Source organism: Vulpes lagopus, chromosome 6, assembly GCF_018345385.1.
Source record: "Vulpes lagopus strain Blue_001 chromosome 6, ASM1834538v1, whole genome shotgun sequence".
Lineage (NCBI taxonomy): Eukaryota > Metazoa > Chordata > Mammalia > Carnivora > Canidae > Vulpes > Vulpes lagopus.
The window spans coordinates 42,087,340-42,104,559 of record NC_054829.1 but is presented as its reverse complement, the minus strand read 5'-3'; the positions used below and the strand labels follow the sequence as shown (position 1 = coordinate 42,104,559).

Sequence of the window (17,220 nt, the reverse complement as noted above, 5' to 3'; positions counted from 1 at the left end):
ATGGCTAAAATGGGTTCTTGCCCTGAGAAAATAACACTTAACACTATTAAAATAATGTGTTTATACTAGAAGTCTGTGGCTTAGGATGACAAGGCCAGTTGGGATTCACTTGAGCTAGATAGAGTAAGACTAAAATGTATTATGGGTAAGGGAAAACCAGATTAAATTATATGTAAAATCATTTCACAAAGGCTTGGACATATTTTAAGTTCGAGGGTCAACCAATTAATGGCTTCATTTTTAAAATTTTTTAAGTTTTCTTCCTAGGTAAAGCCATTCTTGCTTAAGGAATGTTAACTATGAAATAAACTGTAGCAGTTTTATGATGTACTTTGAGTTGAGTGATTCTGGAAATAATGTCTTTTAAAACAAATTTATAAGTTGGTGTAGTATGGAAAGAAGCTATGAGTCATTGTTTTTGCTGTCTTTTTTTTCTTAGGGATGCTGTTGAAATCTGGTTGTCCTTTTTTTATATGTAACTAAATATAAGGTCTTTATAAAAATTCTAGGTTGAAAGAAAAGGAAAATGAAATGAAGAGAATAGAAACTATACTAAAAGAGAGAGAGAATGATCTTTCTAGCAAAATAAAGCTGTTACAGGTGAATATATTTAGTTATAATTAATTATTGTTAATTATTGTCTTTGCATATTTTAAACAATTTTAACTACCACAAAAGAAAATAGAGACTTGCCTCCCAGTCATGCTGCGTCTCATTCTTCAGGAAACTATCAAATATTTGTGTATCTTTTGAGAAAGTGCCGATGCATAAAATATGTATACGTGTACTTGTTTTAAACACACTGTATTTAACCATACACATGTTTTTATTTGGATTTTCTCCCTCAATTATTAATGTTTTTGAGATCATTCCATATAAGCACATTTCTGTCTTCATGGTATTCTGTTGTATCATCTGTCATCATTTATAGAACAAATCCTGGTTTACAGATGCCTAGATTATTTAAAGTTGTGCTTCCTGTTACTACAACAAATATCCTTCTATGTTCATTTTCAGTACTTTTCCTAGTATATCTGTATTTAAAAATCTGGGAAGTGACATTTTGGGTCAAAGGTTTATGCAATTTCTTTTTGAAAAGAGGTAGTTAAAATTGAAAATTCTTTATCTCTTCATCTTCATGTTGTTAAGTTTGAAAGTACTTAGAGAACATTGATTTGAAATGATAGTAAATTTAGATGGCCACATTGTCTCCAACCACTCTTGCTTACATTTCATAGTCCAAGTGTTGGTTCTGTTACATTCTCTTTCTCTCCCAAGTGGATTCATTTTTAATATTGTTACATAATGCTAAATCACTCTCCAAAAGTATTTTTATAAATTTACACCAACAGAGGGCCATTTGCTTTTCCTCCTCTCCCAGCACTGGCAAAGATGAAAACATTTGATATTATGCTTGAAAGATGGTTGGGTTGTTTTAATTTACAGTTGATTATGAGAGAAGTACTTCATTTGTCTATTAAATGGCCTTTAATTTTTTCCACATTTTTCTTCTGGGTTGACTTATTCTTACCAGTTTATAACTTTTTTTTTTACATAAAAAAATTAACCTTCTGTCATATGAGAAGTGATTCGTTTTCTTAAGCTTTTCTTTTTATTTCATTTGTGTTTTTCTCCTTACTTCTGGAAGTTTAAAACTTTTATGTACTCAAATATAAGTAATTTTCTGAGCAGTCTTAGAATGAAAGATTTTTCTTACTCTATGATCATAAAAATATTTTCACATTTCAATGTTTATTAAAATTTACTTTTTTGATATCTTATTCGTATGTAATTTATTTGAATAAGTTAGAATAACATTTCAACCTTGAAGGGAAAAAAAGTCTAGCCACATTATTAAAGAATCCATTATTACTTTACTGTACTGGTTCTGTTCTTCATGGGACACTGTCTGGAGACAGTTTTGGTTGTCACAGCAGGTGGAGGAGTGCTACTGCATATAGTGGATGGAGGCCATTGATACTGCTAAACATGCTAGAGTACACAGGACTGTCCTGTTATCAGAGAAATATCCAGACCAAAATGTCACTAGAACTTGCCCTATTGACCTTTAAACGTCACTTTGTACTAAATTCTTATAGGTATTTGGATCTGTTTCTGGATCCTGTTTTTTTTCCATTGAGACATACTCATTCCCAGATTGATACTGAATTATTTATTCTAATTTCATACTGTTTTTTAATGTAGAACTTATTACTTTTAGAATTATCACTTAAAAAAAAACTACTGTTTTAGAAATTTCCTGGCTTGTATGGAAGGTTTCAAAAGTTTATATGGAAAATAATCTCTGTGCAGGTATTCATGTTTAATTTTTGTTTAAATAGGAAGTACAGGATGAAAACAAGTTGTTCAAATCTGAAATCGAGCAGCTTAAGCAATGTAACTACCAACAGGTAGGTACTATTAGGTAGCTTGCCTTTCATTTATGTGGTAAAAAGTTATATAACCCATGACTGTCTATAAATATTCTTTTTCTTTTTTTTTTTTAAATGTTTTTTTATTATTTATTTTTGATAGCCATACAGAGAGAGAGAGAGAGAGAGGCAGAGACACAGGCAGAGGGAGAAGCAGGCTCCATGCACTGGGAGCCTGACGTGGGATTCGATCCCGGGTCTCCAGGATCGCGCCCTGGGCCAAAGGCAGGCGCCAAACCGCTGCGCCACCCAGGGATCCCTGTCTATAAATATTCTTAACTATTTTGCCTTTTTACTGAGACTATCTTGTTTTTTTTATAAGTATTTAGCAGATGTCATGAAAAAAAAGTAATTTTTTATGCTGTTTGCTATGCTACATCCAAGATAAAATAATCTATAATTTATAAGGTGTATGCAAATAATATTACTATCTATATTCCAGTTCTTTTTCTGCTCCCCCCCCCACCCAAATTAGTATTTGGAGAGAAGCTAGGAATTGTGCAATGTTATGAGTAATAGTTGGTCACTATTTAAATATTTTTCAAGGTATCATTCTGCTTGGTAAAAATAAAATTGAAAAAAAAATTTTTAAGATATTACCAAAAAAAATTTATTTTTCCCCCTCTGAATGGATGTAAACTAGAGTATTATGAGGGGGCAAAGAATGTGTCCTTCTCAACGAGAAGATTATAGTGTAATAGTTCAGTTTGGAAGATTATAGTCATTAAAGAATGTAAATACTTTATATGAAGGTCTGTGTACTTATACATAATTATGTGAAATTTCTGTTTATGTGCAAATTTTTCTTAGTTTTCCTTTTGACTTCATTTATGGGTTTTTTTTTTTTTCTTCTGGAGTCTTAATATAGTCAAATAAGAATTGTACAGTTGGAAGATTTCAGGCATTAACTCAGTGCCTTACACATAGTAGGAAATTTGATAAATACTTGTTAAATGAAGAGTTTATGTATGTAGTGACAGTGAAGATTTGATTTAGTGCTTAAGTACATTTTATGAACTTATACATATTTTAATTAAAATTACTTGGTGGTAGGCATACAGAATATATAGCATTTTTACCTTTGTTAATTTATATATGAGAAGAGCTTAATTGTTTATAGTCGTGTAGAAAACTTTTTTTGAAAAAACATTTAACTCTTTCAATAGGCATCATCTTTTCCCCCACATGAAGAACTATTAAAAGTGTAAGTAATAATTTTGATTCAGTTTGGGAAGTGGTAATCGTTTTTATCGTTTTACATGGTTCTTTAGATAAGCAATTTAATGTAATTTCAAATGGCACCTAATTCTATTTGATATGTGAACTCTGCAGGTCACAAGTGTTGAGCTATGCCCTTGGATGAACTGATGTACCTTTTTTGGTACTTGGAGTTTTGTTGAAGGGAGTTGTGAGGTCTTTTAGGCATTTTGAAAACATCTAATAAAGTTAAAATATATTTTAGAGCTTTACTTACTTACCTTAAATTATCTCAGTTATCCTGATATCGTGGCAATGAATAATGCAAATAAGGTTCTGCTTCTGCATTAAAAAAATAAAATCTCATAACCTTTACGGTTGCTTTTTTTCTTTTAATTTTATTGCTTGATTGATTGCACAAGTGGAGAGGGGGTAGGGACAGAGGGAGAGGGAGGAGAGAATCCCAAGCAGGCTTCATGTCCAGTGTGGAGCCCCGTGTACAATCTCAGACTCTGAGATCATGACCTGAGCCGAAATCAGGAGTTGCACACTTGACTGACTGAGCCACCCAGATACCCCAATAGTTGCTTTCTTTTAAGGAGACTTCTTTGTTTTTTGAAGATTTATTATTTTAGAGAGAGCTCAAAAAAGAGGGGCAGAGAGAGGGGGAGATCATGAGATCATGACCAGAGCCAAAACCAAGAGTTGACTGCTTAACTGACTAAGCCACCCAAACTCCCCTTAAGGAGACTTTATTTTTTTACTGAAGCATTTTTCTTTCATTGTTGGCTTGTATTTTTTGCTAAGATGGTATATTTAAGGTCGTTTCTGTTAAGTTGGTATGTTTGAACTGCTGGATGTCAACCACATTAAGTGTATTCAGTGATAAAAGTAATCTAAATGTTCTTTCATCTTGACTGATTTACAAGGCTATTGGTTTACTAGTTTAGAATTACTTACTGATAAATTGAGTCTGGAGTTTGGCTGTGTATAGCACAAAGGTGAGCAAACTTTTTCTGTAAATGGCCTGTAGTGAATATTTTAGGCTTTGTGAGCCATAGAGTTCTGTTTCATGTTCCTTTTTTTTTTTTTTTAAAGATTTTATTTATTTATTTGAGAAAGAGCACGAGCAGGGGGAGAGTGGCAGAGGGAGAGGGAAAAGGAGACTCCTCGCTGAGCAGAGAGCCAGATGTGGGGCTTGATCCTAGGACCCTGGGATCATGCCTGAGCAGAAGGCAGACGCGTAACTGCCTGAGCTACCCAGGTGCCCCTCCCCTGCCCTTTTTTTAAAAAATGATTCTTTAAAAACATAAAATCAACTCTTGGCTTGAAAGCCAGACCAAAAAGGACTGTGGTTTGCGCTCAGAGTCCTATTTTGCCAACCTCTTACATAGAGCCTTGTTCTTAAGGATAAGCTATTTGTAATTTAACTTTTACCCAAGCTGCTTTCAACTTCAGTGGAATTGAATTGTGAATTTTTGACGTTGCTTTTGCATTTCTGGGAATTAAATAATTCATTAGGATTAGAAAAACCTGAGCCCTGAGAATGTTATGAAAATAATGATACCTACCTCACATTAATTAATATATTTTTGTTGTTTGTTAGCCATTTAAAGAAAGTCATAACTGATTACCTTTTGGGAAAAATATTTAAGGGAATGTTTCTATATCAGTTTTCACCCTTCTGAAAATAGCTACTTCCTTGCCACAGATAAAAATAGAAACAACTATAACTGTAGCAGTTCATATATTCATGAACTGTTTCTTAAGGGGATTATTTCTCTTTAGCACAAATATCAGCATGCCATATTGTAAAAGTCATTTGTGAAAATAAAAATGCATCACAAATAGGTTTTCTATGGTTACAGTTAATAGCTAAGCTTGAAAGTGTTTGCCTATTAAGTTAATACATTTTGTAAAGCATCGTCTACTTTCTGTTTTAATTTTGTAGTAATAAATATCATGTTCGCTGTTTACCTAAAATATTGCTATGTGTATTCGTGTTCTGGTTTAGAATTTCAGAGAGAGAGAAGGAAATAACTGGTCTTCAGAATGAGTTAGATTCTTTGAAGGAGGCTGTTGAACACCAGAGGAAGAAAAACAATGTAAGCAAATCTTTGTCAGAATAAAGCTTTTCTTTTTATTATTTCACTGAAATATGCTTCACCATTATTAAAAAAAAAGTACTTTTATTGTTGTTTTCTTAATCTTTATAAGAAAGTACTGTTTTATGTGTACCTTTTTTGGGAGGATTATTAGAGTAATCATTTTATTGGAGAACAGATATTTTAATGAATAATGAAATTAATGAAAAGACTAATTTGTATACTTCTAATCACTTTAGATATTGAAACTATAATTATTACAGCTTCAGAATTTTAATTTTTTAATTAAAATACAGTTGACTTTCTGTTGAACTTTAATTTGAAAAAAAAATTATTTTTTAATCTCAATATTTTATTTATTCATGAGAGACACAGACTGAGAGAGAGAGAGAGAGGCAGAGACACAGGCAGAGGGAGAAGCAGGCTCCATGCAGGGAGCCGGATGCGGGACTCGATCCCGGGATCATGCCCTGGGCGGAAGGCAGGCGCTAAACCGCTGAGCTACCCAGGGATCCCCTCATCTCAATATTTTAAAATCAGTGGTATCTCCTTTTAATTTGACTGGGCTAGCCTTTTTGTAAACTAAGTTTCTACCCAGTATTGAAACTCAGTATTTTCAGTAATTAAATGCCTTTCAGAGCCTTCTGGCCTCATTTTTTAAACTAAGAGGTGGTTTAAATTTTGGTAGTTAAGCATGGTAGGGGCCTCAAAACCTGAATACATTTATACTAGAATGGGAAAGGATAGTGTCCTGAGAAGTATAAATCCTAATACTTCTGCTGAACAAATAGTGAATTTAGGTGATTTTCTTAAATTCTCTCTAATCAGAAGTAGAATCCAAACATTCTTGCTAGAGAGAGAATTTTTGCACAAAAGTATGATTGCTAAGACTTTAAAGTTGAAAAATGTTACTGAAATCTCTTAAAGGGGATATGATAGGAAATTGATAAGTGTTTTGTAATGAAAGTTTAATTTTTCAAAGTTTGCATTAATTTGTTAATTTAACGAGTTGACATGTCCTTGCACCCCTGAGTTTGTCAAAATTAGGAATGTGAATTGCCCTTTGTATGTTTGTGTAACCTTACTAACAGCATCGCTTGGCCACAAAACCTGAGGTGAATTTGGCAGTATACTGCTAACATCTGCACTGTTTTATTATCTGGATTCTGAGATAAGGAGGACATAGTAATACCAGTCTAATGCAGCAGCATCGCTGCAGGCATTGAAGTGTGTGAAAAGAGCCAGGACGCTGGAGGCCAACAGATTGCGGTGGCAGTCTGTTCTACATTCTAGTTCAGCCACTTACCTGGCTGTGGACATTTGACCAAACTTCTTAACCCACCTCAGCTGTGGTTTCCCCATCTATAAAATGGGAGTAAACACTTGTTAGTGTTGTTGTGAGGATTAATGAGAATTTATTTGAAGCACCAAGTTTGGTGTTGGGCACATAAGTAAGCATTCAGTAAACGGTGATGATTGGCTTTTTGTTTAATGTGTAGATTTCAGTCTGAAGAAGGACTGAAGTATAGCAGGTTGTCCTTACTGGTATTTGCTAATGAAATGCTGTTAAAATAGATCTTTCAGAGCTCAGTTTCCAATGACTTCTGTTTCTCTTCCAAGAGAATGTGGTGTTGAGCTTTCCAGCCTCCCTGTTTTCAGCCTCAATCAAGTAGCTCATGCATTCATGTCAGGTTGCTTTATGGCATACACATTTGACTATGCCAAAAAAGATGGGCAAGCACAGTGAGTGACTCTGTTATTCATAGGTAGACTTGAAAAGTGTTAATGCAATAAAACCTATTTAGAGGGAAAAATATGTTGCAGTGGAAGTCTGAGTGAACATGGGCCTTGTTTAAAAATGACATATAAAGCTTTTTGCTGTACTTGTGTATTTGCCCTGTCTTTAATCCTCTAATATTTGGTGTACCTGAAATCATATTTTTATCTTGGTTTGTGTGTTTACTTTTGAATGCTTTCTTCTTTGTCACATGTGCACAGTAATTACTCTATAGCTGGCATATCTGGTGTGTATACTAAAACATGGGAAGTGGGCATCTTTATTTTCTCATTCAGACTTCTAAACATTGCCTTTTATTTTTTTGCTAATATACATATTTCCCATTGAAATAATTTTGCAGTAACCAGCATTTAAATGCAGTGCAAAATACTGATGAAGTAAACAGCAAAAATCTTTCAATAATGGATAAACTGAAATCATTCTTTCTAAAAATGATTAGGACCTTCGGGAGAAAAACTGGGAAGCAATGGAAGCATTGGCATCAACTGAAAAAATGCTGCAGGACAAAGTGAACAAGACTTCCAAGGTTGTAATGCTAACTCCTAGAAGCAATCCATTGAACAGAGAAAATCTGCAGCTTGTCTTAAAATCAGACTAAAGCATTTAATTTTACTGCAATTTAAATATAAAATCTCCTTATCATCCACATTTATCATCTCTGTCATCTCTGCTTTTTTCATCTACTCTTTGAAGCTTTAATTTTGGGCATGCAATTTGTTGTGATTACCTGATTGTTTGAGCTTTGATGATTACTGCTTTAAGCTGAAGAATCTCAGGAGATCTGTGCTACCCGTGTAAGCTCCTGTCACACTGTATGCCTCATGGGTTGGTTAAGGGCACTTTGGTAAACAACCCTGACCCCTCCCCCCAAATCTAACTGAATTAACAAACACATTTGAATATCTTGATGTACACAAACTCTCCTAGGTTGTTTGGGCACATCAAGATGATTCACAGAAGGTAGAAAATGATCAAAGTGCTAAGTAGAGAGAAGGGATCAATTCTGAGTGGTTTCTTAGAAGAGATGGCGTTAAGATTAAACTTAAGGTTTTGAAGTGGCTAGACAGTAATGAGGTATGTGTTATGTTTAGTATGGCTATTAATAGAAGAAATAATTCTCTTGACCTGAGTATGTAAAGTACTTCTGAAACATAGAGCTCCCTCTGTCTTCAAAACAATAAAAGATACTCTCTATGAGTTTAAGTCGTTCCATGAATTTGAAGATTCTAATGAATTGTAATTAAGAAGAGTTGTTCTTAAAGATGGAGACAAATTAATGTGCCAGTTCAGTCAAGCATTATGAAAATTCCTGGAAAGAATAAACGTGGAACAGGAGTATTGAATATTGTAGATGACTTAATAAAGTTAATTATGTGATTTAGTTGAGCGTTCTGGAAGTATTTTGTGGATTGCAGTAACCGGTTAAATTTTAAATGTAGGTCTTAATGACATTTGGAGGACTTCTTTTTAAAGTAGGATAGTTTCTGTAAATTTTTTAAATCACATATGTTATTATTTTTTCTCTAGTGTGATAGATTTGTATTTATTTCTGTACCTATTCCCCTGCCTTAATTTTCACTAAAACCTAAATTTGAGACAGTGAACAGATACTGGGACTAGAGAAATCTAGGCCAGGGAACAGAATAAGCTAGGTTAGGTAGGATATTGTTTTATTGGAAGTGGCTGAAGTCAGTTCTATTAACAGTGAGGGTTCTAGTGTAGTTTCTGGTTGTTTCTGTTACTTTGTTTTTTACTCTTAACACCTGTCCTTTAGCTTTTATTTTGTTCATGAGATTGGGGTTTGGGGAAGTGCTACTCCCTTACTATACCATTGCTGCAAGAAATTAACAGGCTACTGTGTAGGCATTCTTGCATATTGTTTCCAAAAGAGAACTAAAATTTATCCATGTTTCCTCATGTGCTCAGTGATGAGTATAAAAATTGACCCTTCTTTCAAAACTCATCATCAAGTGCATGGTAGTAGCTTCTTGCATAGCTAATTATCTAAAGAGAATAGAATTTACAGTCTTTCTCTATTTTAATGGAATTTAGACTGTTTTCAAATAGTCTAGGTATAAAGTGATTGACTCAGAAAACCACAAGTTATGCTGGAAGGAGAAATAACTGTAGAATTCCTTTTGTGTATTAGATGATAAAAATATGGAACAATAAGCTTATCTAAAATGTGAGAGAGGGTGATACACTGCTTTTTCAGGATTATCTTTAAAGTAGCAAATATTTTTGAAGAGCTACTATAAATGATAGGTTCACTTGAAAGATACTTCATATATATTATATTTAGATAAAGATAGCAATTTTCAATATTAGATCTTTTCCAGAGTAAAGTGGAATGGAAATTGCTATCCACAACCATGCTGCTATATCAAATGGAATATTTTTTAAATGTTAAAAATGGAAAATTAGTACAGATCAAAAGTAACTTCTCATTTTTCTGTGTCTTGTTATAAGTTAGACAGTTGCTTCTTTTACTTAGATTCTTCTTCCCTTGGAAAGTTTTCCAAAACACTTGGTTGCACAGTATTCTCTTCCTGTTTTTCTTTAGCAGTTGTTCTACGACTTCTATGGTCAGATGATTAAAATTACCTCTTAATTGTGAAATAACTAATTCTGAATTAGCAGTTAGTTTTCCTGGAGTGAATGTATCTTATCCAGTTAGGTGGGTGTGTTTCTGAAAAATAGCGGACTTTATTGAATCACTGAAAATACTCCATTAAAACATCTGGTAAAAATACTGCCACTAATCTTGAATAAAGTAAATTTCGTGTGTGTGTGTGTGTGTGTGTATAGCATGTGGTGAATCTCTAACTTTATTGTGTAATTTTAGATTTTCATATTATTTAGATTTCAGTTGATGAGTGTGCATCTTATCTCAGTAGTGGGTTTCAAAAGTCACATTTAAATGATGTGGGAAAGATAGGGTTGAGATGTTGCTAGCTTGCTTGCCTTCTTGTCACCTGTTGAACTTCACAAGTATTTTTTTTCTTGGCTTGTTTTAGATGTGCATTTTTTAGGTGTCATTTTTTTAGTTTTGTAGAGATGATTTATTAGATTTTTATTTTGTGTGTGATCAAGTCATTACCCTAATTTTGACAAACCATGGTTTTGAGTTAATAATTGATATCCATTATAGCTGGTTTTAAAATCACCAGATTTAGACATGCACTTGTCATAAATTTACAGCTGACAGAGTCCCTGTGTCATAATTATTCTTCTTGATGCTTGGTATTGGTGAATTAATTGCCATCAGTTTTTCCTCTTTTTTCTTTTCTCTTTTTCGCATAAAGTACCACCCATCAAATTTTGATGGCCTATTTTTTTCTTTGTTTAGCATGAGTAACTTCACTTGACCTTGAAGCTGGAAATGTGAAAGTTGCCTTTTTAATCTCACGGCATTATAGTCCAGCAGTGATGCCTTTTTTAAATAGAGATTGCCCAGCCAGTAAGCCTCAGTTATGTTGCTCAGGTGCATCTTTTTTTTTTTTTTTTTTCCAGGTGCATCTTTTTGCATGTAGTTCAAGTGTTAGCTATAGGAAGTGTTTTTTGGTTTTTATACATGTAGTTTAAAGTTTTAGCTGTAGGAAGCTTATTTTTAATTTTTTTTGTTCTTTGTTTTTTGAATTGTTTTTAGATGGGCAGATCACTTGATTTCTAACAGCAAGGAAAATGTCCATATTATGAGATGCTGCCTTCGCTTAATTAATATAAGACATTGTTATTTAGGATGCTTTAGAGATTTTGCAGATTTTTTCTTATGCAAGCATTTTAATATTTTGAAATGAGGAACTTTAACTTTCATCAGTATCAAGATGATTTTTTAAAAATATTGTGACTTTTTCCTCCCTTGGAGCTTAAAAGATTTTTAAAAAATTCTATAATCTTGTAAGTTTGACTTGGTTCATCTTCTGCTTTAGGAAAGACAACAATATGTAGAAGCTATTGAATTAGAAGCTAAAGAAGTTCTCAAAAAATTATTTCCAAAGGTGTCTGTTCCTCCTAATTTGGTAAGATTGATTTATTATTTCTTTAAGTGTGTCCTCTTTATCTTTATTTAAGGAAGTTACGAATAAGCAGCATTTGCATTCTGCACTTGGTTTAGAAGTACAACTATTCTTAATTTTTTCCATTTTTAACCTAGGGTGCTTTTGATTAGGGAAGATAAATAACTTGGTTCAAAACTCATTTCTGTTTATTCAACTCATACTCTTTTGTATGCTATAAAATTTACATATCTTATTTAGGGGAACATAAACATTTGGGAAAGAAATATTGCTTAACGTTTAAGCCAGTTATGTTTTCAATGGCTTTATTCAAAACAGAGCTTAATTTTATTTTTATTTTATGTATCCATTTATTTATGTATTTATTTTTAAGTGGGCTCCACACTGGGCATGGAGCCCAACAGGGTTCTAACTCATGATGGTGAGATCAAGACCTGAGCCAAGACCTGAGTTGGACACTTAACTGACTGAGCCACCCAGGAGCCCCAAAATAGAGCTTAATAGAAATGATTGGTTCTAGTTTTAGAACACTTTATTTTTTAATGAAATCTGTTTAATACTTTGAACCAGGCTTTTTTCATACCAAGGCTCAAGATTTTGGTCATCTGTTAACTTCTTTTTTTTTTTATTTTTTTATTTATTTATGATAGTCACACAGAGAGAGAGAGAGTGAGAGAGGCAGAGACACACACAGGCAGAGGGAGAAGCAGGCTCCATGCACCAGGAGCCCGATGTGGGATTCGATCCCGGGTCTCCAGGATCGCGCCCTGGGCCAGAGGCGGGCGCCAAACCCCTGCGCCACCCAGGGATCCCTGTTAACTTCTTTAAGGAAAAGTCTTGAGGATAATACAGAATAACTTGCTTTACTTGAGGTTAAGTGAGAGAGAAAAAGTCAGAAAATGAACATTTCATTCTCTTGATTCAGAGAATTATTACAGTGAATATTTGAGGGTAGAGAAAGGCAGTGAGAGTTCATATAGTTTCCTAAAATGGTGTTATATCTTTCTTTAAGCTTTATTTTAATGGAAAATTGTATACACACTCCGATAACATAATGAGCCTGATGTACCCCATATATCAATACACAGTCTTGTTTTACCTCCTTTCCTATACTTCCTAGACTCTTTGGAAGTAAGTCAAACATCAGAGCATTTCATCTGAAATTACTTTAGTATGTATTTATGAAAGATAAGGATTCCTTTAAAAAATTACATTAAAAATCCTTAATTTCATATATTTTGCTAATGCGTTTCTCCATTTGTCATATACATTTTCAGTTTTAATGAAGTAACAACCACTTACTGTAGTTTGTTACAATCAGGACCTAAGTAAGGTCAATATGTAATTGGTTTAAGACGTCTCTTAGATCTTTTTGATTCCACGGATCCTCTCCAATATGTCAGCTACACCTCCCTTCCCCAACTTTTTTTTCTTCTTTCTTTCCTTGAGGGGGAGAGAGAGAATCTTAAGTAGGTTCCACACCCAGCGTGGGCTCGATCTCACAACCCTGAGATCATGACCTGAGCTGAAATTAAGAATCAGACACTTAGTAGCTAACTATGCCCCCCAGCGCCCCGCCCCCACCTTTTAAGCTTAATGGTTTCATATGAAATTTCCTAGTCTGAATTTAATTAACTGCATTCTTGTAGTGTCAGTGTGTTGTCTGTCCTTTTATTCCTATAAATTGGTAGTTAGTAGAGGCCTGATGAAACTCAGGCTTAGTATTTTGGAGGTGGGATTGAATGGGGCAAAATTTCTTCATGGCAGTATTGTGCACTTCTATCATGAGGTTTGTAAAAATCTGCTTATTTTTCTTTGGCCCATTGGAACTTATTTAGGCTGCCTATCAAATCCTTTTTGACACAGCACTGCTAAACTTTCATAGCTGCTTTGCTTTGTGGTATGACAACATGTTTCTGATTTATCATTTACATTTTCTGCCACAAACTTGGAATCAGCTGTTTATCCAAGGAGCTCTTGGCTCTTCTTTCTGTGTGTGCTAAGTGTGGTATAAGTAAACTTCATAGCCTATTTTATATATAGTGTGAGTTTAGCTGTTACTCTCAGATTATATCTACAGACAGTCTACATTTAACTAGTACAAGAAGCAAAATTTTTTTTTCCTTTGTCACTGTTGAGGGTACATTCAGGTTTGATCACTTTAGTAGCTATCTACTTCTGTGAGTTCAAATGATGAGACAACTTGTACTGGACAGACTGAAGGATACATTATTAGTTATAGTGGTGGAGAGCCTAGTAGTTCTAGGCTGTTACATGGAGCCTAGAAAAAAGAGGTTGTTGTTCATCTATTTCATATTTGTTTCTTTTGTGCCATGACTTGTTTTTTTTCTTTATTCCTACTTTATAATTTTATTACTTAATGGAAATAAATTGAGAGATTTATTTGGCAGTGTTTTTATGAGCCAACAGTTAGTGATTATACTATCTGTTCTTTAAAGATTATATAAGATCACCAGCATTAAAAATTCTTAATGTAACAGATTCATTCTTAAAGCAATATTACCCTCAGTAGCCATGTTTTTGACACTGTAAATATTTATAAATCACCATAAGACTTGGATGATGATATTTGGCTTTTGTTCATCACTTGTTAAAAGTTAAATATTTCTGCGTGTAATCTGTATTTGAGAAGTATATTAACTCTACTACTTAAAAAGTGTAGCATTTTTATGTTTTTAAAAATGTGAAGGATAAGCTGCTCTATTTAACTTACATTAAAACAATGTTAATGAAATTTAATCTTAAGTTAATATAGTTAGTAGATACAAAAAGGGCCTTGTACATGAAGTAAAAAATTTTTTTACTGTTTTCTATTGTTTTTCTGCTAAGCAAATCTGTATAGAAGAGATCTAAACTATGTAACCTAGAAGAACGTTTATAAACTTTAAGCAGTTAAATCAGCTTTTCAGTTGACTTTAACTTTTACTGAATCCTGGTATTTGAAGCTAAGTAGGACTTTAATAGTATACATTTGGTCTTGGATTAAATTTATAATATAAGAATGTAATTTTTTTTTAAACGGGCTTTTTGGGGATGCCTGGGTTTTGCAGTCAGTTAGGCATCCAACACTTGGTTTTGCTCAGGTCAAGATCTCAGGGATGTGAGAACAAGCCCTGCATTGGGCTCCATACTGAATGTGGAGTCTGCTTTAGACTCCCTCCCTCTGTGCTTCCCCTTTCCCGCCAGATGCTTGCGCGCGTGTGCGCTCTCTCTCAAAAATAAATCAATCTTAAAAAAAAAAAAAGAGGCTTTTTTTTTTCTTTTGACAATTTGTTCTATGGGATGGTCTTAGCGTCCAGCTCTATTTATTTTTTATTCTTATTTAATAGAGTATAGAGGATTCTGATTAGGCCACCTAAGTAAAGCTTTAAATGTGAGCAGTTAATAGAAATTTCATGTGTTTTTTGTTCTTTTTTTAATTTTTTCTTGGAGTAAACTAAACCAGGGATTTTAAATCAAATTTCCTCTTATTCCTCTTTTAAACAAATACTCTATATCAGAGTTTAAAATTTGACAAGGAGCATAAAAAATATAGCATAATTTATTCTAAAATTTAGGATAATGACTAAAACCAAAATATATGCCTTGTGTTGGCATCAGCTGACCTATCAGGATTTTTTTGTTGGTTTTAAACAAGTAAATGTTAATGTATTCTTATCACCTCTCATTATGATTTTAAAAACACTTCATTCTAAGTATTTATTTTGAAGTATTTCCAGAATCCCTGGAGTACCTTCATAGTTTGAAAGCCTCTGAATATTTTTAGTTAAACTCTTAGTTTATAAACTCAGAATACTTAGTTTTTGAGAACTGGTTTACCCAAGAAAAGTTTTGAAATTTATTTTCAGTTTTCTCTGTTTTAAAGATTGACTCTATTAGTCCTGGCACTAGTAAGTGGTAGAAGCTGGAATTAATTGAGTGCAAAGCTCTATATGTAAGTCCAGAATTCAGTGGTAGATATCCTTGCTCAAAGTAAATAAGGTATGATTTTGGTGGTAACATAGAGGTATATTTTTAGTGTTTATTTTCAAGGTGGGTTAGGTACAATTTATGCAACAATTCTGTTTTTTCTTAAAGATTTTATTAATTTATTCAGGAGAGATATAAAGAGAGAGAGGCAGAGACACAGGGAGAAGGAGAAACAGGCTCCCGGGAGGGGGGGGTGGGGAGCCTGATGTAGGACTTGATCCCAGAATCCTGGGATCAAAAGCTGAGTTGGGGGGAAAAGAAAAAACTGAGTGAGCCAAAAGGCAGATCCTCAACCACTGAGCCACCCAGGTGCCCCAGCAATTATGTTTTTTGAAATTTCCAGGGAGGTGGTGTTTGTCTTTAGGGTTTTTTTTTTTGTTGTTGTTGTTGTTTTTTATAGTCATCTAATTTGGTTGTTTAAAATGTTTTATCTATTTCATTTAAATATTTTTGGAAATCGGTTATTTTGGCTTCTCTTTTACAGAATTATGGTGAGTGGTTGCGTGGATTTGAAAAGAAGGCAAAAGAATGTGTGGCTGAAACTTCAGGTTCAGAGGAGGTTAAGGTTAGTTCAAGAAATGAAGTATCTGTGTTATAACCAGGCATGGAAGAAGGAAATAAATCAGAATTTGTCTTTTAAGTTTGGAAAGATAAAGTATATAATTATGAATAGAATAATGACCTTTTGAGAAAGTATAAGAAAGTGGTTTCATTTTGTATAAATTTTGATAGAAATGCTATAAATCTTCATTGCATTTGATAAGTACACAAAGCTAATGTTTGCTGTTTAACTCTGTATCGTAATCATTTTTAAAACTGTGTATTTAACTATCTCTTACTCTCTTTTTAGCCTGGGTTTAAAAAGTAAAGATCAGTTGAGGTAGGTAGGTAGAAACTGACTGGTTTGCTTAAAGTATCCCCAAATACATCATTAAGAGTTCAGAATCTAGATGTGTTTTTATCTTTGCTTAAATTTGGAAGATTTATTTGTATCTCAAGTGGCATGAATAAAATCCTCTTTTCCATGTGTGTGTAGCATAGGCGTTGTGACTTGACTTCACATGTGGTTCTGCTTTGATTTTAACCATCCTGCTAAAGAATGATAAGCCTGTTTATTATAAATTGTATTATATATTTTGTAGTAATCAGACTCAGGGAGTTTTATTAGTAAAGCCTGAATGACCAAAAAGGTCATTGAACTTTATTACTACCTAATAAGGTTGAAATGTAATATCTCACTATAAAACAGTTAGAAACCATTTGTCATAATATACCGTTAAATACTGGAGCAAATTTGAACCACACAAAACTGGCAAAACTAGAGAATTTTTCTTTATTTCATTCTTTGTAGGTTCTAGAGCACAAGTTGAAAGAAGCTGATGAAATGCATACATTGTTACAGCTCGAGTGTGAAAAATATAAATCTGTCCTGGCAGAAACAGTAGGAAATGATTTTTTAATCTACTTTTTGGTTTTATTTTTAAATTATTAACTTACTCCTTAGTAGCTTTAAATAGTTTATTTTGTCATTAACACATGAATTTTTCAAAACAACTATACTCTTGCTTGTAGGAAGGAATTTTACAGAAGCTACAGAGAAGTGTGGAGCAAGAAGAAAATAAATGGAAAGTCAAGGTCGATGAATCACAGAAGACTATTAAACAGGTATTTAGAAAAGC

At 33.5% G+C, this 17,220-nt stretch overlaps 1 protein-coding gene across 7 annotated transcripts in view; it reads left to right on the top strand.

The window, feature by feature from the left end:
- Positions 1-17,220, top strand: part of KTN1 (kinectin 1) — a 104,705-nt gene that overhangs the window by 76,582 nt on the left and 10,903 nt on the right. For 5 of the 7 annotated variants that reach the window (XM_041758639.1, XM_041758636.1, XM_041758633.1 and 2 more), the window contains 9 exons: positions 510-600; positions 2,343-2,411; positions 3,599-3,636; positions 5,644-5,734; positions 7,972-8,058; positions 11,465-11,554; positions 16,026-16,106; positions 16,893-16,982; positions 17,114-17,206. In XM_041758639.1, coding sequence (XP_041614573.1) covers positions 510-600; positions 2,343-2,411; positions 3,599-3,636; positions 5,644-5,734; positions 7,972-8,058; positions 11,465-11,554; positions 16,026-16,106; positions 16,893-16,982; positions 17,114-17,206 — 730 coding nt within the window. The remainder of the gene's footprint in view (positions 1-509; positions 601-2,342; positions 2,412-3,598; positions 3,637-5,643; positions 5,735-7,971; positions 8,059-11,464; positions 11,555-16,025; positions 16,107-16,892; positions 16,983-17,113; positions 17,207-17,220) is intronic. The other 2 variants (XM_041758635.1, XM_041758638.1) reach the window with 1 other exon arrangement.